Source organism: Lactuca serriola, chromosome 8 (assembly GCF_051521515.1).
Source record: "Lactuca serriola cultivar US96UC23 chromosome 8, Lser_US96UC23_V15, whole genome shotgun sequence".
In the NCBI taxonomy this organism is placed as follows: domain Eukaryota; kingdom Viridiplantae; phylum Streptophyta; class Magnoliopsida; order Asterales; family Asteraceae; genus Lactuca; species Lactuca serriola.
The window spans coordinates 232,179,850-232,202,839 of NC_136415.1; the positions used below are offsets into that span (position 1 = coordinate 232,179,850).

Here is a 22,990-nt window from a genome sequence, read left to right on the forward strand (position 1 = left end):
CATTGGGGCGCACTGTGACTATTGTATGTCTTTATTCCATAAAGGCTAGGGATCAAACTTGCTCCCCTCTATCGAGTTCACAAACACGAGAACGATCTTTGTTCTACGAAAGCCTCCTAGAGCCGAAATTTAAAACTCTAATATAAATTACAATTACACTATGAATAAGAAACAAAACCTTTTAGATCTCCTTATAAAGTGCTAATAGTTGAGATGCAGTTAAGATTTCTAAGAGCAAGAATCATATATTCATATTATCTAATGGAGTATCCAGGTGTAACGATCGTCTTCCGAGGTATAAATTTATTTAGATTCTCAAGTTTTATTTTGGGCTATAATAGAATTGTATATTGGATTGGGCCTCTTTCTTTTGGGCCGAGTCATAGTCTGCCCATAAGCTGAACGCGGGACGTAACCCATTGTACGCTGGGATTGATGATTAAATGAAACACGGGGAGGAGAAGCGTACGCGCAACGTACCACATAGTACGCCCAACGTACGCGGCTAGAGGAAAAACCCTAATTTTAGGGGTTTAAGGCTATATAAACCCCCATTATAGCCTCCTTCCCTATTTTTCCATCAGCTTCCTCACTCTCAAGAAAACCCTAATTCGTTCTTATCCTCTCTTTGTGTGTGAAGAAGCTTTTGTGAGTGTTTCAAGGAAAGGAAGTAGTGAAGAAGGAAGGGAAGAAGTTGGAGAAGAAGCTTGAGCTCAGGGATCTGGACTTAGCACCCTCTTGGTCAGAAAAGGAAGGTATAAAGTTGATAACTTTCTTCCTCTTTCCTTCTAGATCTAGGTTATGGAAGTTTGGATCTTTTTAAGTCCAAAGGTTGAGTCTTGATCTTGTAAGTCGGTTTTGGAGCTTGGATTGCCATCCTTAAGGCTCATAAACATCTTCCTAGCAATAAAGTTGCAATCTTTGTGGCTTATATGGAACCATGCATGAGATCTAGTTAGCTCCATGGAAGTAGAATGTTATTTATGGAAGTTTGAGCCTTTATGAGACTTGTAAGCCATCAAGTAAGCAACTTTATGGCTTAAGACGTGGAACAAGCTTAGGATCTGGATTTGTAGCTTCTGGATCGGATTATTAAGCACTTAATGAAATTTTGGCTTAACAGGGCTGTATGCTGGGCGTACAAGGAGGTATGTGCCGCGTACAAGCCAGCAGCCAGTACGCTCAACGTACCTTGGTGTACGCCCAGCGTACGCTGCCAGTTTGGGCTTTGAGTGTTTTGGGCCTCGGTGTGGGCTGAGTTTTAGACTTAGGGTCTTTGGGCCTTAGTGGCCATCAGAATTCAGTTGCTTTGGGACCAAGGATTAGTATTGGACTTGAGTAAGGCCCAATAAAAGGTTTTGGTCCCAATATAGAAAATTAGGCCATTAGTGGGCCTATAGTGGGGCCATTGATGGACTTAGAAGGAATTGAGGGTTTGGACCCGTATTGTGACCCATGCCATAGCAGGGGTAAAAGGTTCATTTTACCCATAGGAGAATCCTTATTCTGATTTAGTGTTTTATTTTCCCATGATAGTTGGGAAGCAGCCGGAGCAGCAGTCAGGGATTTCTCATTCAGGAGTTCAGCAGTCAGCATCACGAGGTGAGTTTCCTTCCAGTAGGAACGGGTCTACGACCACAATGTCGGCCTGTTTAGTTAGCAGTCAGTTCCAGACTTCGCTCCGATGCAGTAGTTCAGGGTGCTTGATGTCTTTGTGATTCAAGCATGTCTATGTGTTATGTGTTCCGGACTTCAGTCCGATGCAATATGCAGTATATGTGTTTATGATAGTTGATATGTGTTTATGCTATACTATGTTCAGTCAGATCCGGACTTTGGTCCAATGTAGGGGACAAGGTCCCAGTCAGTTCCAGACTTTGGTCTGATGCAGTTAGTTCCAGACTTAGGTTCGATGCAGGGGAAAAGGTCCCATTTTGTTCCGGACTTCGGTCCGATGCAGTTTCCGGACATCGGTCCGATGCAGAGGGCAAGGCCCTGGTCAATTTCCGGACTCCGGTCCGATGCAGTTTCCAGACATCGGTCTGATGCAGTGGACAAGGCCCAGTATGTGCTTTATATGTTATTGTATGGTACATGGTAGTTTGGGGGAGCTCACTAAGCTTCGTTCTTATAGTTTCAGTTTTTGTTTTGAGATATTGACGTGTGGGTTTTTATTTTATGATATTGATATAATGATTTTAGTAATTATTAAACAAAATTTTTGGGTCGTATTTTTGGGATGTTACAAGTTGGTATCAGAGCCTTGGTTTGAGGGATTCAGATACACTTTCGGGTGTGTCTGAACTCAAATTAAGGAAATGGTAAAAGATTTTTAAAAGAAAAACATTTTTGAAAAAGAACTTAGAACGAAAAAGAGTTTTGATAAGAGAAAAGGGTGTGGTGCATGCGATCAGACGAGCTCATGTAAATACTCCCAAATTACCCATACAAGTCTATATTATGATTATCTGTTTTAGTTTCAGTAGAGCAGCATGCTAGTATAGGACTAAGGATCTAGGAGGATGCCTTATGTGCATGCTATATGTGTTCCATCTTTATAAAAATTGCATGCTAGTATTGAGTAGACAGCAGTAGGATAGCCTGATTAGGTTATGCCTAGTAGTATGAGCTTAGCATTGTACGCTAGTACAGTTTCTCGTTATGAGGATAGAATTGCTTGAGTAGTTTCCTGTGTCCGAATGCTACTTGCTTTGTGCTTTGTGGGACTCCGAGTAATGGGAGTTAGCCATTAGGTGAATACATCACATCACATGTGATCAGGGTTGAATAACCTCAGAGTGCTGGATTTGGCCCTATTGCGCAACTCTCGTTTGAGTCTAACCGTTGTAGGGATGAGTCTTTTACTCGAAGGATTATCCGAGCCTCGTCATATGTGATGGTATTCAGGTGATGACTAATTGGCATTACAAGGAGGCCTTCAGTGGCTGAGGACTGGTTTTGGTTGAGTCAGAGATTTCCCTAGGGCAAGCCTAGGATGAGAGTAGCAGAGATCAGTAGCAGTGTTAATGGCTTGGTGGAATCAAGGCGGTCCTTGACGAAGGTACGGGCAGATGTGGAAGGTAGTAGGGGCCCATACTACTGGAAGCAGAGGATCTGTACTTGAATCGAGGAAGGTTGAGATGAGACCGGAAAGCTTGTAGTAGTAGTGATCCCTCGAGATATATTAGTATTTCTGACGTTTATCATGATGTGTTTTCAGAATGGTGGTTTTACGCCCTAGACTAACAGGCGGCAGTTCAGGTGTCGGGGAGGGATCAGGATCAGGCTCAGGGGCCGAGCAGTTGGATGAGCAGACTAGAGAGTTATTCACTTCAGATGTTACTCGTGTCATTCTTGAGCAGACTCCAGTGATCTTCGATTCGATCAAGGAGGGTATACTAGAGTTGATGGAGGAGAGACTAGGCACATTTTGTGCTGAGGTGGCAGCCATGATGGGGTCGCGCACGCTTACGTTCAGGGAGTTTCGGGCATGTAGAGCTCCAAATTATCACGGGGCGCGGGACCCCATAGCGAGTACTAGATGGTTGGCCGATCTGGCCAATGCTTTCCGCACAAGAAGGTGTCCTGAGGGGGATAAGGTCAAATTGGCGTCCTGTCTTCTGAAGGACAGGGCACGGGATTAGTGGGAGGAGGTCGGACATGCCATTGGAGATGAAACAACTTTGGATGCTATGACCTGGGCTGATTTTACTGTCAGGTTCAAAGCTAAGTTCGCACCGGTTATTGAGGTGCAGCATAGGGAGTTTCAGGACCTCACCCAGACTACAAAGACAGTGGTGGAGATTACCGCCAAGTTCAGGGAGAGGGCACTTCTTGTTCCTCAGTACGCTGCTGATGAGGAAATGAAGAAGGCCCGTTATCATGAGCGGCTGCGAAGTGATATCTGCCAGTTTGTGAGCCGGTCCAGCTGTAAAACGCTGGATGACATGATTGTTATGGCTCAAGAGAGAGAGAGAGAGAGAAAGAGAGAGAGAGAGAGAGAGAGAGAGAGAGAGAGAGAGAGAGATTGACCTTGAGATGGAGAGGAAGAGGAAGCCGGAGGTGGCTTCGGGTACAGGGAGTTCGGATAAAAAGCCCAAGGTTTCAGATCACAGATCCAGGAGTCAATAGAGCCACGGTCGGTGTGGCAAGTGTGGGAGATAGCACGACGGGGCGTGCAAGGCAGGGAGTGCCAGCTGCTATAAGTACGACCGTACTGGGCATATGAGCAGAGATTGTACAGCTACTACTACTGCCATTGCGACATCAGATATGATTTGCTTTCAGTGCAATCAAAGGGGACATAAAAAGTCCTAGTGTCTAAGTTTAGCTGTTGTAGGAAAGGTGTCAGCACCTGCCCCTGCTACTTTGAGGATTATAGATGGCCGTCAGGGCCGATTTGAGCCGCCGGTGGCGAAGAGTAGGGCTTTTCAGTTGACAACAGAGGAGGCGCAAGCGACTCCTGACGTGGTAATGGGTATGTATTTTTTTCCCTTATCTCTGCAATTATTATTGATTGTTTCTTATGGTTATATGTTTGGTATAGGGTCGTTCTCAGTGAACGGCATATCAGCCACAGTATTGTTTGATTCGGGGGCTACCCGATCATTCGTCTCTCTTGCACTTAGCAAGAGGTTTAGTAGAGCTCCAGGGGAGCTAAACTGTCCCCTTGAGGTTGAGATAGCAGCTGACAGGACTGTTAGGGTTGCGAGAGTACACAGAGGACGTTCCCTTCAGTTATTCGATGAGTAGTTTTCGGTAGACTTGGTCCCTATTCCCCTGCGAGGGAATAAGGTCATAGTAGGCATGGATTGGCTGAGCCCCAATGGGGCGGTGATAGATTGTGAGCTACAGTTAGTGAGGGTTTGCACTCCCAGTGGGGGAGAGTTAGTGATTCAGGGCAAGAAGCCACAACGCAGACCAGTTCTGTGTTTAACAGCGAGAGCGAGGCGCTAGTTCTAGCAGGGTTGCGCCGGTTATATTGCCAATGTTTTAGATACCTGGGAGAAGGGCAAGACGACGGTTGATGATGTTCTGGTGGTGCGAGACTACCCGGATGTATTTCCAGAGGATTTTCCTGGAATACCTCCCGAGAGACAGGTCGAGTTCAGGAGCAGCACGAGGAGCACCTGAGAGAGGTGCTAGAGATTTTGAGGAGGGAGAGATTTTTCGCCAAGTTCTCCAAGTGCGAGTTTTGGTTGCGCGAGGTGCAGTTCCTTGGACACCTCGTCAACCAGAAGGGTATTTTGGTATATTTCGCCAAGATAGAGGCCCTGATGCAGTGGGAGGTCCCGAAGTCTCCATCTGAGATTCGGAGCTTCCTAGGTTTGGCAGGGTACTACAGGAGATTCATCCAGGATTTCTCCAAGATAGCTATACCGCTCACCCGACTAACTAAGAAGTCGGTAGTGTTTCGCTGGGGGCCTGAGCAGTAGGTAGCATTCGAGACCCTCAGGCAGAGATTGTGCGAGGCACCGATCCTTACCCTGCCAGAGGGAGTAGGCGATTTCGTAGTCTACTGTGATGCTTCAATCACAGGTATGGGAGCAGTGTTGATGCAGCGAGGTCATGTGATAGCTTACGCCTCGAGACAGTTGAAGCCTCACGAGGCTAACTATCCTACGCATGATTTAAAACTGGGGGCAATGATGTTTTCCCTCAAGATTTGGAGACATTACCTTTATGGGGTCCGTTGTACCATCTACACGGATCAAAAGAGCTTGAGATACCTCATGGATCAGCTGAATCTTAACATTAGGCAGCGTTGGTGGTTAGATGTGGTGAAGGATTACGATTATGAGATCCTTTATCATTTAGGGAAGGCCAACATGGTGGGCGACGCCATGAACCGCAAGGCGGCAGTAGCCCCAATCAGGGATATATGTGTGAGGATGACAGTGATTACTCCATTGCTGGAGCAGATCAGAGAGGCGCAGGTTGAGGGCCTCAAGGAGGAGAGCCAGAAGTGTGAGAGGATCGTGGGCTGAGTAGCTTCCTTTGACTATGACAATCGACGTTTGTTGACCCTTCATGGGAGATTTTGGGTACTATACTGGGGCGGTGTGTAGCAGGTATTGATGGACGAGGCCCATAAGTCTCGATTTTCCATCCATCTAGGGGCGACGAAGATGTATAGAGATCTTCGACCCTATTATTGGTGGCCCTGCATGAGGATGGATGTCACCTGGTATGTGGAGAGGTGTCTGACCTGCAGGAAGGTCAAGGCAGAGCACCAGGGACCCCATGACAAGATGTAGCCATTAGACATTCCAGTGTGGAAATAGGAAGATATCACCATGGATTTCATCACTAAGCTTCCCAGGACCGCACGTGGAGTGGATTCGATTTGGGTTATTGTGGATTGGTTGAAGAAGAGTGCTCATTTAATACCGATCCAGGAGAGCATATCGGTGGAGAAGCTAGCCGACATTTATGTGCGATAGATTGTGGCACGACATGGAGTGCCTGTTTCGGTGGTGTCAGACCGAGACGTCCGTTTTACTTCCAGATTCTGGAAGCGGTTTCACGACGAGATGGGTACTCGTCTCCATTTCAGCACCGCTTTCCACCCTCAGACATACGGGCAGAGCGAGAGGATGATTCAAACTCTCGAGGACATGCTTCGAGCATGTGTCCTAGACTTCGGTGGCAGTTGGGATACGTACCTTCCATTAGCGGAATTTTCGTATAACAATAGTTACCATGCGAGTATTGACCGCCCTCCTTTCAAGATGCTCTACGGGAGGAAGTGCAGGACCCCGATTTGTTGGGGCGAGGTCGGTCAGCGTGTCATTGGGAGCACCGAAGTGGTGCTCAAGATGACAGAGTTGATCCGGCAGGTTCGTAGTAGACTACAAACTGCGCAGAGTCGGTATAAGAGTTACGCTGACAGGAGGCTTTTACACTTGGAGTTTCTGGTGGGCGACATGGTCCTCCTGAAGGTATCACCCTGGAAGGGTGTCATCAGATTCCGAAAGAGGGGCAAGTTAGGCCCCAGGTTCATCGGTCCTTTTAGGGTTTTGGCTCGCGTGGGTCGTGTCGCTTATCGGTTGGATCTTTCGGCAGAGCTCAGCCAGATCCACAACACCTTCCATGTTTCCCAGTTACGGAAGTTTTTAAGGGACGAGTCAACGGTTGTACCCTTAGAGGACATTCAGGTTGAAAGCAGCCTGAATTACATTGACAGACCGGTCACAATTTTGGACCGGAAGACAAAGACCATGAGTAACAAGGTAGTTCAGCTAGTGAAGGTGCAGTGGCAGCACCGGAAGGGTTCAGAGTGGACGTGGAAGTCCAAGGAGGAGATGTTTGAGCATTACCTGGAATTGTTTTCAGATTCAGTAGCAGCGGACTTCGAGGACAAAGTCTGATTCAAGTGGGGGAGATTTGTAACGATCCTCTTCCGATTAGGCCTGGCAATGGAGCGGGTTTTGACCCTGATCCGATCCAAACCCTTAACAATTATATGGGTTTGGAGCATAGTTTTTGATCCGTTTACCCGTTAACGACCCGTACCCGCTAACCCTTTTATTAAAAGGGTCAGGTATGGATGATCATCGATTCGCTCCGTTTATAACCCGCCCCATATAAATTTTAGAAATATAAATTTGTATTTTATATTACCTAAAGTTTACATTAAATTCCAATCAGAAGTCCAAAGAGAAAAGCCCAAAGACTAAATTTTTTTTATATAGGACTCGAGGACTCAACTTCTAGACTTCCAGTCTTCTCCCAAGAGTCATGATTTCAATTCATTTATATTTCATCATGTAATCACCAATTTCATTTATAAATCAATAAGATCATTTATCAACTAAAAGAAATTTTGTAATTGCTATTCTCTATCAATGCAATCAACGATCAAAAACCGATTGGAAGTAACTAAAATAATGATTTTAATTCCAATTGAAAGTCCTCGAGTACATAATGTGTTTTCTAAATCAAAACTTAGTTTTGTTTAATAAATTTGATTTTATGATTTAAGTAAAATGTGTTTGATTATTCAAAAAACCTACGGGTTACGGGGCGGGTTTGGATATCTGCTGATTCGGTGGATAAGGGTATGGGTTTGATTATTCAAAACCCTGCGGGTTACGGAGCGGGTTTGGATCAGATTTTGAAATTTGTTAAAAGGGTTTGGATGAAGGTCGATTCGCTCCAAACCCGCCCCATTGCCAGCTCTACTTCCGAGGTATAAATTTATTTAGATTCTCAAGTTTTATTTTGGGTTATAATAGAATTGTATATTGGATTAGGCCTCATTGTTTTGGGCCGAGTCATAGTCTACCCATAAGCCGTACGCGGGGCATAACCCGTTGTACGTTGGGCGTAATGATTAAATGAAACACGGGGAGGAGAAGCGTACGCGTAGCGTACCATATGGTACGCCCAGCGTACGCGGCCAGAGGAAAAACCCTAATTTTAGGGGTTTAAGGCTATATAAACCCCATTATAGCCTCCTTCCCTGTTTTCCCATCAGCCTCCTCACTCTCAAGAAAACCCTAATTCGTTCTTATCCTCTGTTTTTGTGTGAAGAAGCTTTTGTGAGTGTTTCAAGGAAAGGAAGTAGTGAAGAAGGAAGGGAAGAAGTTGGAGAAGAAGCTTGAGCTCAGGGATCTAGACTTAGCACCCTCTTGGTCAGCAAAGGACCGTATAAAGTTCTGAACTTTCTTCCTCTTTCCTTCTAGATCTAGGTTATGGAAGATTGGACCTTTTGAAGTCCAAAGGTTGAGTCTTGATTTTGTAAGTCGGTTTTGGAGCTTGGATTGCCATCCTTAAGGCTTAGAAACATCTTCCTAGCAATAAAGTTGTAATCATTGTGGCTTATATGGAACCATGCATGAGATCTAGTTAGCTCCATGGAAGTAGAATGTTATTTATGGAAGTTTGAGCCTTTATGAGACTTCTAAGCCATCAAGTAAGCAACTTTATGGCTTAAGACGTGGAACAAGCTTAGGATCTGGATTTGTAGCTTCTGGATCGGATTATTAAGCACTTAATCAGATTTTGGCTTAACAGGGCTATACGTTGGGTGTATAAGCCAGCAGCCAGTACGCTCAGCGTACCTTGGTGTACGCCCAACGTACGCTGCCAGTTTGGGCTTCAAGTGTTTTGGGCCTCGATGTGGGCTGAGTTTTAGACTTACGGTCTTTGGGCCTTAGTGGCCATAAGAATTCAGTTGCTTTGGGACCAAGGATTAGTATTGGGCTTGAGTAAGGCCCAATAAAAGGTTTTGGGCCCAATATAGAAAATTGGGCCATTAGTGGGCATATAATGGGGCCATTGATGGCTTAGAAGGAATTGAGGGTTTGGGCCATATTGTGACCCATGCCATAGTAGGGGTAAAAGGGTCATTTTACCCATAGGAGAATCCCTATTCTGATTTAGTGTTTTATTTTCCCATGATAGCCGAGAAGCAGCCGGAGCAGCTGTCAGGGATTTCTCATTCAGTAGTTCAGCAGTCAGCATCACGAGGTGAGTTTCCTTCCAGTAGGAACGGGTCTACGGCCACGATGCCGGCCCGTTTTGTTAGCAGTTAGTTCTGGACTTCGGTCCGGTGCAGTGTGCTTGATGTCTTTGTGATTCAAGCATGTCTATGTGTTATGTGTTCCAGACTTCAGTCCGATGCAGTATGCAGTATGCAGTATACCTGTTTATACTAGTTGATATGTGATTATGCTATGCATTGTTCAGTCAGTTCCAGACTTCAGTCCGATGCAGGGGACAAGGTCCCAGTCAGTTCCGGACTTTGGTCCGATGTAGTTAGTTCCGGACTTCGGTCTGATGCAGGGGACAAGGTCCGAATTAGTTCCGGACTTCGGTCCGATGCAGAGGGCAAGGCCATGGTCAGTTTCCGGACTCCGATTCGATGCAGTTTTCGGATTTCGGTCTGATGCAGTAGACAAGGCCCAGTATGTGCTTTATATGTTATTGTATGGTACGTGGTAGTTTGGGGGAGCTCATTAAGCTTCGTTCTTATAGTTTCAGTTTTGGTTTCAGGTACTTCCGTAAGTAAAGGGAAGAGCTCAGGATGATGGCATCGCACACACCACAGCTTCAGTTTTTGTCCTGGGAGTTGATTTAGTTTTTCGTAGATATGATTTGATACAGTCTTGATACAGTTTTCTCGTGATACTTTGTTATGGTTTTGAGATATTGACATGTGGTTTTTTATTTTATGATATTGATATAGTGATTTTAGTAATTATTAAACAAAACTTTTTGGTTGTATTTTTGGGATGTTACACCAAGTTTCCCAAATACTAACATCGCACCCTATTCAGCTCCAACGACAAAAGGGCCTTATGAGACACCTTTTTCCTTGACCTAAGAAACAAAAAGGGTGCCTTTTGTAGCAAAACCCATCTTCCTTCTAGTTAGGCTAATTCTTTATTTACTTCCCTTTAAGTGATGTCCAATTATTATAGCTAATTATAAATGTTTAATCATATTCTCCGCTATGTTTCCTGTGGTATTATGATCCTAAAATAAGCAAAGTTGGCATTGTACTAGTGACAATAATATGGTATTATTTTGCAAGTACATACACTAACACTATTAAACATGGAGAGAATGGTCATATTTCCATCCCTCTACACACACACATCAGCATCACATTATCTCTATTTAATTTTATCCCAAAACCATGGAAATTGTCATCTTTCTATCTTGTGACCATTCTATCCAACCTAAGGGGTCGTTGTGTACTTAATTTACATGGTGGTTGCTTAAAAACGACTTTTGCATAAATTATACCACTACGCTAAGTAACTTCCGTTTTATGCTTCCTTTTTTGCTACTCCTTTTGGCTTTCAACAATATTAAGTATTTTTTGTGTTTTTATGAAGAATGTACAAAAGCCATAATTCGAAGAATGATAAATCACACTTATAAGGATATAGCTTCTAAATGATTAATCACAATCATAGGAATATAGTTTCTAAAATGCTTGCCACTTTAGAGATAGAATAACCAACAATTATGTCTTTCAAATACACAACACAAATCTTGAGACAAATAGTTAAATTTCACCATTGCATTCAAAATAAAAAATATTGAAAAGAAATAATCGAATTTGGAATAAGTTTCATTTATTGGAAGGCTTTTTCATGTGTTTAATACAAATAACAATGCCAAAGCATTATTTACATGATATAGATATACTTTTCAATAGACAACAATATTCAGTCGAGCATAAGATACATAGCTATGCATGAGATATTTCTATGGTTTGAGAAACTTGTCAAGCCAATCACTCGCATCTTTAAGCATTGATGACGTCACATCATGTCCAATTCCTGGTTCGACTATCACCTAAATTTAATTCATAATAAATCACATTATTACCTCATATACAACACATTATTACATCATATAAAATTATATTTTACTTTTTTATACCAATGTAGACAATCTACTAAATTTATTACCCATAATAGCAACATACTATTATTCTCTGGTAGTAAAGTGTGTAGTTGTTCCGTGCAATTTGCTCATTTAGAAAAAGCAAGAAACATTGGTGAAAAGTCAAGATTCAAGAGTCAATACCTTGAAATGATTCAAACATTGGGCATCTTCGAAAGCTTTTTGTGTTTTTGATATGGTAACATTAATACCTTCAATTGGGCAACGGGGATCATCTTGACCTGATAATTTTTTCCATGTTATTATTTCATCAGAAAAAAAATGGATCAAGAAGAGGAGGATGGATTGATCATTTCACCATTTATAATCAATAATGGTCGTGGTGCAATGACTGGCACCGTATAAGGTGAGTCAAACTCAGATGCTAAACCCGGAGCTATTCTGTTCCAAACCTGGTCAAAATAGTAGCACAACAACAGTTAGACGCCAGCTGAATGCCACGTCAGCAACATATTTAGCAATCTTTATGGAACATACCTTTTCCACAACCTCTTTGTCAATGGCTTCCTTCCCTAAGTCAATCCTTGCTTCTGAAGAAAAAGAATACAAATTCACCATCACAAAATCATGAAAAAAATTATAATTTAGAAAGAGTGCATGTGCTAACTATAACCGTAAGATTTTAAAAAACAAATATATATATATATATATATATATATATATATGTATATATATGTATATATATATATATATATATATATATATACACACACACACAAACACACACACATACACATTTTAAGAGAACTTTTAAACAATTTTTCTAAATATATTTGAGGAAATAAATATGGGAATTTTGTACAAATTTACGGTTCAAAGTCGTTAAACACCAATATATATAACCTAACATACATGTTTTATTAAACATAGAAGTAATAACATATAAAACATAGAGATTTTATATTTCTTTTGTAAAGTAGCGTCTGGATTACCTTCAAACACGGGCTTAATACTGTCAACTCGAGCATGCCATTGATCATTATCTATAGCCCACCGAAAGCCCTACACATTCATATCCAGTTAGTAGGCTTGATTAAATGTTAAATTAACCCCATTAAGTCAAAAACAGATAATACCTGAACAGCAATTACGGGGACAACCACTGAATAACGTGTATCAACAAAAGCAACAAACCATGCATGCATTCCTACATGACATATCAATAAATGAGTTATGGAATTAAAGGCAATATAACTCATAATAAAAGAATATATATGCTCTCTTGTTATTTCTAGATGATGTGTTTAATAAAATATTAAAATTCAACCTCCAAGTGAATTCCCAGTGATTCCTATCTTGGAATGGTCAATATCATCTCTTGTGGTTAGATAATCTGCCAACTTTAAAAGGTCCCACACCTAAAACATAATAAATGTTAAACATTTGGGCATTAAAATTATATAATGAATGTCATTAGAAAAATTCAAGAGTGAAGAAGTATAACCGTGTCATATATAAATGGCATTGTATCACCTATTTTCCATGCTGAAACAAGAGCCTGGATCCAGAATATATGAAATTCAAGTTATATTTATGCTTTGAGATAATGAAACATAATTAGTATATTCTCCATTGCTATATTTGGATAGATTGTTTTCAAAGTAGGATGCTATAATAAACAAATATACGAAAGTATGTCGCTATTTCTAATTTTCTTGCACTTAGCCCTATTCTTTTTGGCATAAACCATATAAAAATAAAGAAAGGTTTCAATGCTCACATCTTGATAGGCGGTGGGGGTTTTGGCACGTTCTCCATGGTAACGAGAATCAATGGCAATTGCAATATATCCACGTGAAGCATAATCCTAAATTGAAAGGAAGAACTCATTAGATCAAAGTCTTTTGTCAAATGAAGAAATGACCAGTCTAGCCTTGTAATTTTATATTATACCTCAAGTGAAGGGCGTAGCCACTCTTTGTTTGCATTTGTTGGATGTACAAAAACAACAGCTGGTCTTTTTGATTGTGTGGATTCTTTCATGCTCAAAATGAGCACAGGCAGAAGCCCTTGCTCTCCTTCCTAATTTTAATAAAATAATAAGTTGCATCATATTAAACTTTATGCATCATATATTCATATTACAAATTTGCTCTTGTTTTCCATCTTCCCAATTATGTAGTTATTTTCTTAGATATCTTTTAAACATCATATATTAATATTAAACTTTATCAAGTCAACATTCAACGGGAAAAAAATATGGTCTATGTTACCTCAGTGGGTAAGTAAAAGTTTTCTTCATTGAGCTGTTCCTTGACGTTAATGCGTGCTTCCGGGTAGGATCTCATTACCTGATAGTGTTCAAGTAAGAAAACTTCTAACGAAAATTAACAAAAAGGTGAAGTATATGTCAAGTAATGTCCACCTCAAAGTCAACAGGTATTCCCTGATATAAGGGTTCCTCCACGGGTTTTGCAGATAGTGTCTGAAGTGCACGTAGTGTAGGAACTGAAAAAAAAAGTAGTAGAAATATAATATGAACCCACATTTTGACAAACAAAGAGATGTCATATTTCAATGAAATTATTGATAAACACAATAGTGGTAGGATAAGAGTGATAATAGTAGTTATTAATGAAAAAAAGTTAAACTTAATTCCTCTCCTAACAAGACAATGAGAGATAAAGAACAAAATTTGGCGTTGTTTCTTTTTTTACCTAATGGGTTCATGACTTAATATGATAAGCTAATTATTTTTCTTTTTAGTTCATGCAAGAGAACAACTTAATTGATAAAGTTAGGAAAATGAGGCTTTCCCGACTAAGTCCTAACATTTTACAAATTTACACCAACTTAGTATTTCTTTCTCAATTACTTTATTTAGACAACAATTAATTGACAACAAAGAAACATGGTGTTACAATATAAAGACGAGTTTTGCACTTTTTCTATGGACAATCAAACGAGTTATTTTATAATGAAAGCAACTGGCCTTATACTACTCTTACTAGATTGAGGAAACCATCGATATTAATAAACAAATTTAGATACATAAAACACACAATTTAGCTCGGATCTCCATAACCACTATCTTAGCTCAAAAGAAATCTACTACAACTAACTGTCTAATAGTCGTGTCTATACCATAACTACTCTTTATTTTTCTATATCGCGTACTTGTTGTCTAATTGCGATGAGTGTAATGGGACTCGCAAGGACCTCATGGGAAGTGGTGGTACTTATAGGTGATAGTGCCAATGGAGAGAACAATTTATTGAAATGGTCCTTTTGGTTTACAAAAATTTCACATCCTATGTTTTCTTTTGCGTATGGATGGTCATTAAGTTTATGATTTTATTGTGTTTTTTTTATCGGTCGTGGAGCTAAAAAAAAGACTATATTATCATTTATCTTTATATATTCTTCATTTTTTATATTATTAATATATTATTAAATAATATAAATTTATTAAATAAATAATATAAATCCGTATAGTAATAAAAGAGTAGCTCTTTTGTAATGTGTCATCATATTAGACATTTTAATTATCGTGTTGCCACTTGTCAATATATTAGTTTTTAATTTTAAATTTATTAGACCTCCTCATTAATGTGATTCTATTTTAAATTTTAAATTATTGTTTTCATTAATTCACAAATAAAAAATATCTAATATATATTAAAAATTAATTTTATATATTTATTTGAATTAATGAATATAATTTCACATAACTAATAAAATTATTTCTTAAATTAATAATTTATTTAAAATAACTTATTAATAATTTTGAGATTACTAGTTTCCATGAGTAATAAAGTAGTTATTAAGTAAACTGGAAACCACAAAACACCACCGGACGCCGCTAGAAGCATCCTGCAACCAGTAACGTCACATTTGTCACTGTTGGAAGGAGATCTGAAGCAGTGAGCGATGGAGATCTGGTTGATGAGTCACTTCTCTTCTCGATGCCCCCATCTGATCCACCGAGAGATCCGGTATTCGACTGCATCTGTTCCCTCCACGCTCCTCCCTCTTCGCCATCGACTGCATCTGCTCCTTCCTCGCTCATCCTCTCCGCCATCATTTCTTTAAAGGTTTCAGGGGTGGCGGTGGTTCACTTTACTTGTTTTCCTCCATTCTTGTCACTATGGCGGGGGTATTTGTTTTAACCTAATCCAATTCTCATTCTATTCGGCTGGGTTTTCTTCTGGAGGGGCTCCTTTTTGTTTCTGTGTGGCGATTTTTAGGTTTCTTGTGACATACGTGGCGTTCTTTTGGGGTTTAGGTATTGCAAGTCGCTTCTTTGAATTTCCCTCTTCTCCTCTCTTGTCGTCTTCTTTCTCTGTGTTTTGTTGTTCTTTCATGTAATACATTCCTCCATTGATATTCCGTCATCTATGATTTCCCTTTCTATGACCTTTGATTTCCTATATTTCGTTATTCTCTGCTTCTCTCTTATATCTGACGTCTGTTTGTAGAGATTGTCCTCCCTGCTGTCCTCTTTCTTCTTCCTCAGCTTTGCGTCTGGGCTTTTACAGGTAATACTTTTGCCATTGATCACTGCTACTTTCTGTGATCTATCTATACAAGTTCTGCAATGGAGGTCACTACATTTGACTAGACATTCCCAGATGCCGAGTTTCCGGTTTGAGAGAAAATTGCTGCTGTTGTCAGACTCAGCTATGGAATCGGTTAGTTTCCATTTCTTTTCCCTAAATTAAAACTTCAAAATGAAAATTTCATTGTGTGTTGAAACTTGAAACTTGAATGAGAACATTAATGGTGGTACTTCATCGAATAGTCGATTCTATGGTGATTCATGATGGGGTTTTGATTTTTGCTATCTCTAATGAACATGGATCAATGGAGATTTAGAATTTGTTGTTCTTCATGGTTACATCTTCCTTTCTAATAAAGGTGAAAAATTCATGCATACCTTTTCTTTCTCGTAAACATATTGTTCAACTTTGGCCTATTAAACACATGTTCTACAAAATCCATCCATATATTAACTCAAAATTGGTGTAAAACCAAAACAAGAGATGATTGCGTATGTCTACCCTAATATGGAAGTACACATATCATTAAGAATCAGAATTAGATAATTGACTGTTAAAAAAAAATCTTTAGTGTCATATATGCAATGGTGTCGGGTTATTGAAGGTTTAGTCTGATAGACTTATTGACTTATTTCATGTGTATTTTTTTACACTCCATTACGATATAGTGTGCTGCAATTTCCATGTTTTTTTTCGAGATACATGATGATTATTAAAATGACAAAATGAGTTACATGAAGATAGCATGCATGACTTTTTTACCTTTCAAGTTGCACATGTGATTTATAGTTGCCTTATATCGACTATCAATTTTTTTGTAGATATTTCGATCAAGGTATGGATGTCAGAAGAAGTTTTTTTTAGTTTCAACCACTTTTTGTAACTTAAATAGAGAAACTTATAAATTATAATATTATATACCTATTAATTAGAATTATGAAGAAAAAGAATATTTTGAAACCAAGTGGCAGCCCAGCCAAATAAAGTTTGAATTGCAGAAACAAAACTCATATACAAATTTACACCAACTTAGTTTTTTGCTTACTGGATTGAGGAAATTGTCAATATTCATAAACAAATCTAGATACATAAAACAAACAGAATATAGCTATAGCTCGGATTTCCATAGCCACTATGCTTGCTAAAAAGAAATCTCCTATTACTAGCAGACTAGCTGCAATGTGTATCCCATAACTACTCTTTATTTTTCTATATTGTGTAATTATTTTTGGCAAAGAACTCACAGGATTGTATGAGAGTATGATATGAGCCCAAATATTCGCAACAAATGAACATCAAAATTGACCAAATCTATGATAGAATCTTACCTATAGGAGAACGGCGACTACGAAGAACTTCATGGAATTGTGAACGGAGGTTGGCTGCTGATTCGATGGACTCCATCTTCTGAAATTCCGACAAGCAACGGTGATGTGAACACGTTGATGTGATATGTTGTGTTTATATTTATAGTAGAGTAATTGCAATACGGGAGCAGGTGAGAGTGATGGAACATCTCCGGTATGTGGTGGTTGTATTTGTAGGTGATAGTGCGAATGGAGAGAGAACAAATTACTGAAATGGCCCTTGTGGTTTGCAAAAATTTCACGTTTGGTTCCTAAGTATTCTTTTGCACTTGGACGGTCTGTAAGTTTTTATTTTATTGTGTTTTTCATACCTCATGGAGCTAAAAAAGACTATATTATCCTTTATCTTTATATTTTCAAAATTTTATATTATTAGTTTACTATTGAATAATATAAATTATTAAATAAACTTGAAATTGGACCCACCTAAAACCCTACACCCCTCACGTCCTCTCACATTTTAGTTGGTCGACGTTGCGAATCAGCGACCGTTGCCGGAAAACACCAGGAAACCACAAGACCACTGATCCGAGCTCTAAATCGACTGATTTGCTCCATCAACCACTGATCTTCATCACCGGACACCACTAGAAGCATCCTGCGACCAATATTTTTTACTATTGGATGGAGATTTGAAGCAGTGCTAGATGGAGATCTGGTTCATGAGTTACTTCTCTTCTTCTCGATGCCTCCATCTGATCCACTGAGAGATCCGGTCATCTACTGCATCTGCACCCTCCTCGCTCATCCTCTTCGCCATCAGTTTATAAAGGGTTCAAGGGTGGCGGTGGTTTACTTTACTTGTCTTTCTCCATTCTTGTCACTATGGCGGGCGTAACTTCATGACACCAAATCTAGAAGCTTTTAGTTTTTAGTAGCGGTTTTTAGGGGACGAAGGGAGAGATGTTTTCAAGGGAGGCGGTGTTTTCAGAAAGATAAGAGACAACGATGGTGGTGGTTTCATTTAGGATATACATCGAGTAAATTATGAAAACCGTTTGTTTCATTTAGGATATGTATTATCAAAATTGTAAAAATTGGTTGTTTCATTTAGGATATGCATTATGTAAATTACGAAAATCGTTTGTTTCATTTACGATATTCATCGAGTAAATTACGAAAATCGTTTGTTTCATTTAGGATATGCATCGAATAAATTACGAAACTTGTTTGTTTCATTTAGGATATTTATCGAGAAAATTTCGAAAATCGTTTGTTTCATTTAGTATATGCATTGAGTAAATTACGAAACCGTTTGTTTCATTTAAGATATGTATTATGTAAATTGTGAAAATTGGTTGTTTCATTTAGGATATACATTATGTAAATTACGAAAATCGTTTGTTTCATTTACGATATTCATCGAGTAAATTACGAAAACCGTTTGTTTCATTTAGGATATGCATCAAGTAAATTATGAAACTTGTTTGTTTCATTTAGGATATTTATCCAGCAAATTTTGAAAATCGTTTGTTTCATTTAGTATATGCATCGAGTAAATTACGAAACCGTTTGTTTCATTTAGGATATGCATTATGTAAATTGTGATGTTTCATTTAGGATATGCATTATGTAAATTACGAAAATCGTTTGTTTCATTTACGATATTCATCGAGTAAGTTACGAAAATTGTTTGTTTCATTTAGGATATGCATCGAGTAAATTATGAAACTTGTTTGTTTCATTTAAGATATGCATTGAGTAAATTACGAAACCGTTTGTTTCATTTAGTATATGCATTATGTAAATTACGAAAATTGTTTATTTCATTTAGGATATACATTATCCAAAATTACGAAAATCGTTTGTTTCATTTAGGATATGCATTATGTAAATTACAAAAATTGTGTGTTTCTTTTAGGTAGGGGTGAACATGGTGCGGTTTTAGGGCCAAACTGAATTGCAAACCGCAAAGTGCGGTTTTTGAATTCTAGAAATAGTTGAGTGTGGTTTTTCAATGGTTTAGTTTTGCGGTTTTTGAGTGCGATTTCGGCTTGTACCGGTTCTGTTTCGGTTTTAAACCGAGTGAAACACGTCCTGCGGTTTTTTATGTTCACCGGTATGAGTTTTTTTAAACGTGATGTTCATGTGAAGATTAATGATTGTATGACATGGTGTCATTTTGTTTTCTCACATTTAGAAGTTGTAATTTTGAGTTTTTTATGTTGTTTACTTGATCACTTCATTTGCAACCCATATTCCTACGCTTATTTTTTTATTCAATTTACGCTTAGAAGTTACAAGCTTGCAAGTTGTAGCGCACATACTATTTACATAAACAAACTCACATATTAAACCAAATAAATAATTACTAATTACTGTTAAGTTCAATATATAATATATGTATAAATTATAATTTATTAGTTTTTTAAATAATATGTATAATTGTATAATATAAATTAGTGATCTATTTTATTATTAATAAGCTTGAGGTGCGGTTCGGTTTTGGTGGTCTGATTTCTAGATAAAAACTGCATCGTACCAATAAATTCGGTTTTAAAAATAAAATGAAATCCCACCATTGGTTTTTGCGTCGTTTTCGGATTTTCGGTTGCGGTTTATTGCGTTTTGACTTTTATCGGTTCGGTTTTTGCTCACCCCTACTTTTAGGATATGCATCGAGTAGATTATGAAAACCGTTTGTTTCCTTTAGGATATGAATTATGTGAATTGTGAAAACTGTTTGTTTCATTTAGGATATTCATTATGTAAATTATGAAAATCATGTGTTTCATTTAGGATATACATTATGTAGATTATGAAAATCGTTTGTTTCATTTAGGATATTCATCGAGTAAATTATGAAAATCATTTGTTTCATTTAGGATATGCATCGAGTAAAATCCGGAAATTGTTTGTTTCTTTTAGGACATTGATTGTGCAAAATATGAAAATCTTTTGTTTCATTTAGGATATGCATCAAGTAAATTAGGAAAAACATTTGTTTCATTTAGGATATTGTATTGACACGTGTGTGTGTGCTTTTTTTTTCATTTTTTTTGTATTGAAATCCAAAATGTACTGCATTTTATGATATTACACCTTGAGATCCTGATTTCTCAAGGGATGAAGGTGGGGCAATACGTGCCAAATTGGGTTAATGCTATCTTAAAGTAAGTGCTTAACGTTTTTCAGCCCTAATTCCATGTATTAATGCTGATGTTGATGCACGTCACTGCTATAAGAAAAACAAACAACATATAATTTATCTTTTCAAGCCCCATATACTTGTATGATTTTGCATTAATCATAAACCATATGCATTTGGCACCCATTCTTTATGTTTATGTTTTTTCTAAGTATATATAATCACATGAAATCTTTTCTTCTTTTTCCTCCTAATTTGAATGCAACTGCTACTAGAATTTAAAGAAGTTTTTTTTTTTCATACTGTTGCAAACTTAGCAGAGTGCATAAAAAACCTAAAACCTAGAGCAATCATTAGATATAGTGTTCTGCAATTTTCATAATTTTTTTTTGTAGATACATGATGATTAGTAAAGGACAAAATGATTTGCATCAAGATAACATCTGTGGCTTTTATACACTTCAAGTTGCACATGTGATTAATAGTTGTAAATTTGGAATGTCTGACTATCAATCTTTTTATAGATATTTTGATGAAGGTATGGTTGTTAGATGAAGTTTTTTCTACATGAACCCTTCTAGTTTAAACAACTTTTTGTAACTTAAATAGTGAAACTTATAATATTATATACCTATTAATTAGAATTATGATGAAACAAAATATTTTAAAACCAAGTGGCAGTCCAGCAGAATAAAGTTTGAATTGAAGAAGAAAAACTTATATACAAACTCCATTTATTCAAACACTAGACATCACTAGAAAACACCAAACACTACCAGAAAACAACGAACACTACCGAAAAAGAACAGATGTCATCGGAAAACACTAGACGCTGTCGGAAACCACTAGGCGCCAGGAAACTACAAGACACACCGATCTGAGAACACCAGTATTCCATTTTATGATTATTTAATCATTTATATTCATTAATAATAAATACATAATATAAAACTAAAAGAAGATAAAGACAAAGGACAATATGGTCTTTTCAACTATATGAGGGGATGAAAAATGCAATAAAACCAAAACCTAGTGACCGTCCGAGTGCAAATGAAAACATAAGGACCAAACATGAAACTTTTGTAAACCATAGAGACCATTTCAGTAATTTGTTCTTTAGGATATGCATTGAGTAATCACGAAAAACATTTCTTTCATTTACGACATGCATTATGCAAATTACAAAAAATGTTTGTCTCATTTATGATGTGCATCAAGTTATCTAATAAATCGTTTGTGAGGGAAACAGTAAACTCTAAAGTCGAAACCAAATATTTGGTTCTTTTTTGTTCCAAAAGAGTGAAAAATGCACCAAATATCATTTTGGCAATGCGATATGGTTTTAACGTCAATTACTTTATGTTTACATGACATCGCTTAACATATGCTATAATATGGGAAAACTCTTCTGATTTCTTGTGGTGTTAAGCCATTTTTCTGTAACATCCCAAATTTCGAGGCCAAAAATTTCATTTTAAAATTTAACATGTAATAAAACGTATTACTAAAACGTCGTCAAGTTACATTAATTATAAAACATAAGGTCATGTCTCAAAACATTATCATCGAAAACAAAGAAAATCAGAGTACGATCCCAGAAAAATCCAGCTCGAAAATCATGTGTGTGATGCGCTGCTACGCTGCCGACTCTTTCCCTTTTGACGAAGAGGTACCTGAAACCAAACCAAAACTGTAAGAACAAAGCTTAGTGAGTTCCCCCATCATACCACATATCACAGAATATCGTCGGTATCTTTCAACCGGTAAACCGCATCGGTATCTTTCAACAGGTAGCCATCATTGGTATCTTTCAACTGGTAACCAACATCGGTATCTTTCAACCGGTACCAGTCATCGGTATCTTTCAACCGATAATTGGGGACTATTTCACCCCCTATCACTAGCATACAATCAACCGATATAACATACAGTCAAGCATATCTGGGTACTGACCTACCTTTGGGTCCTAAGGACCACTGTTAGGGAAACTCACCCCTACTACACACACAACATATATTCCAGATAAATCACATAACTAGTCCAAGATAATTCTCACAAAGACCAATATCTTATAAATACCCCTTTTTGGTGGTCCGACATTGTGGCCTTAGACCCACCCCTACTGGAAGGTAACTCACATCGATGTCGTGCAATGTCAGAAATATCATTGGCGCACAAGTCGACTCCCTACGACTCCTCGATCCCTACACGACAACCTCCAAGTTAACACACATCACAGACAACCCTAAACAGGGTCGGTCCAAGTTCAGTCAAAGTCAACGCTGGTCAAAGTTAACATTTAATTGACCTGACTCGCCGAGTTGGTCTACCAACTCGTCGAGTCCATGCTTCTCTAATCTGAACCAAACCCGACTCCACTCGTCGAGTCTAGGAAGAACTCGACGGGTTCTCCTTCATCCATAACATCGGGAACATCTTCATCCTACTCGCCGAGTTCCTTCTTGAACTCGTCGAGTTCATCTTCATCATAAGAACTTGTCTAGTCTATGACTCGCCGAGTTGTATGAACAACTCGTCGAGTCTATCTTCAAAGATTGGGAGATTGCCTTGGAGTCACCGAGGCCGTTCATACACTCGCCGAGTCCAGTCTT

General features: G+C 38.5%; 1 protein-coding gene and 1 long non-coding RNA gene across 4 annotated transcripts; one reads left to right on the forward strand and one right to left on the reverse strand.

Moving 5' to 3' along the window:
* Positions 1 to 11,065: 11,065 nt before the first annotated feature.
* Positions 11,066 to 18,025, reverse strand: LOC145071063 (uncharacterized). The gene is made up of 13 exons (XM_079017993.1): positions 17,252 to 18,025; positions 13,790 to 13,872; positions 13,638 to 13,715; positions 13,318 to 13,446; positions 13,145 to 13,231; positions 12,869 to 12,922; positions 12,692 to 12,782; positions 12,501 to 12,571; positions 12,357 to 12,426; positions 11,902 to 11,954; positions 11,723 to 11,816; positions 11,548 to 11,645; positions 11,066 to 11,313 (listed from the first exon to the last, which is right to left on the reverse strand). Exons 1-13 carry the CDS (start codon positions 17,325 to 17,327, stop codon positions 11,224 to 11,226), a joined length of 1,074 nt encoding a protein of 357 aa, XP_078874119.1. The 5' UTR covers positions 17,328 to 18,025; the 3' UTR covers positions 11,066 to 11,223.
* Positions 15,188 to 17,635, forward strand: LOC145071064 (uncharacterized). Of its 3 annotated transcripts, XR_013690211.1 has the most exons (3): positions 15,188 to 16,055; positions 16,745 to 16,758; positions 17,170 to 17,635. It is a non-coding gene; the product is annotated as an uncharacterized LOC145071064 (long non-coding RNA). The 3 variants fall into 3 exon arrangements; XR_013690210.1 differs by lacking the exon at positions 16,745 to 16,758; XR_013690213.1 differs by lacking the exon at positions 16,745 to 16,758 and having other exon boundaries at positions 17,244 to 17,635.
* Positions 18,026 to 22,990: the final 4,965 nt, after the last annotated feature.

Excerpts from the sequence above, each read along its gene's own strand:
- LOC145071063 (XM_079017993.1), bottom strand. The coding sequence starts at position 17,327 with ATGGAGTCCATCGAATCAGCAGCCAACCTCCGTTCACAATTCCATGAA. Across the intron at positions 13,232-13,317 it reads GGCTACGCCCTTCACTTGAG|GATTATGCTTCACGTGGATA; the intron begins GTATAATATAAA and ends CTTTCAATTTAG. Across the intron at positions 12,572-12,691 it reads CACTGGGAATTCACTTGGAG|GAATGCATGCATGGTTTGTT; the intron begins GTTGAATTTTAA and ends TATGTCATGTAG.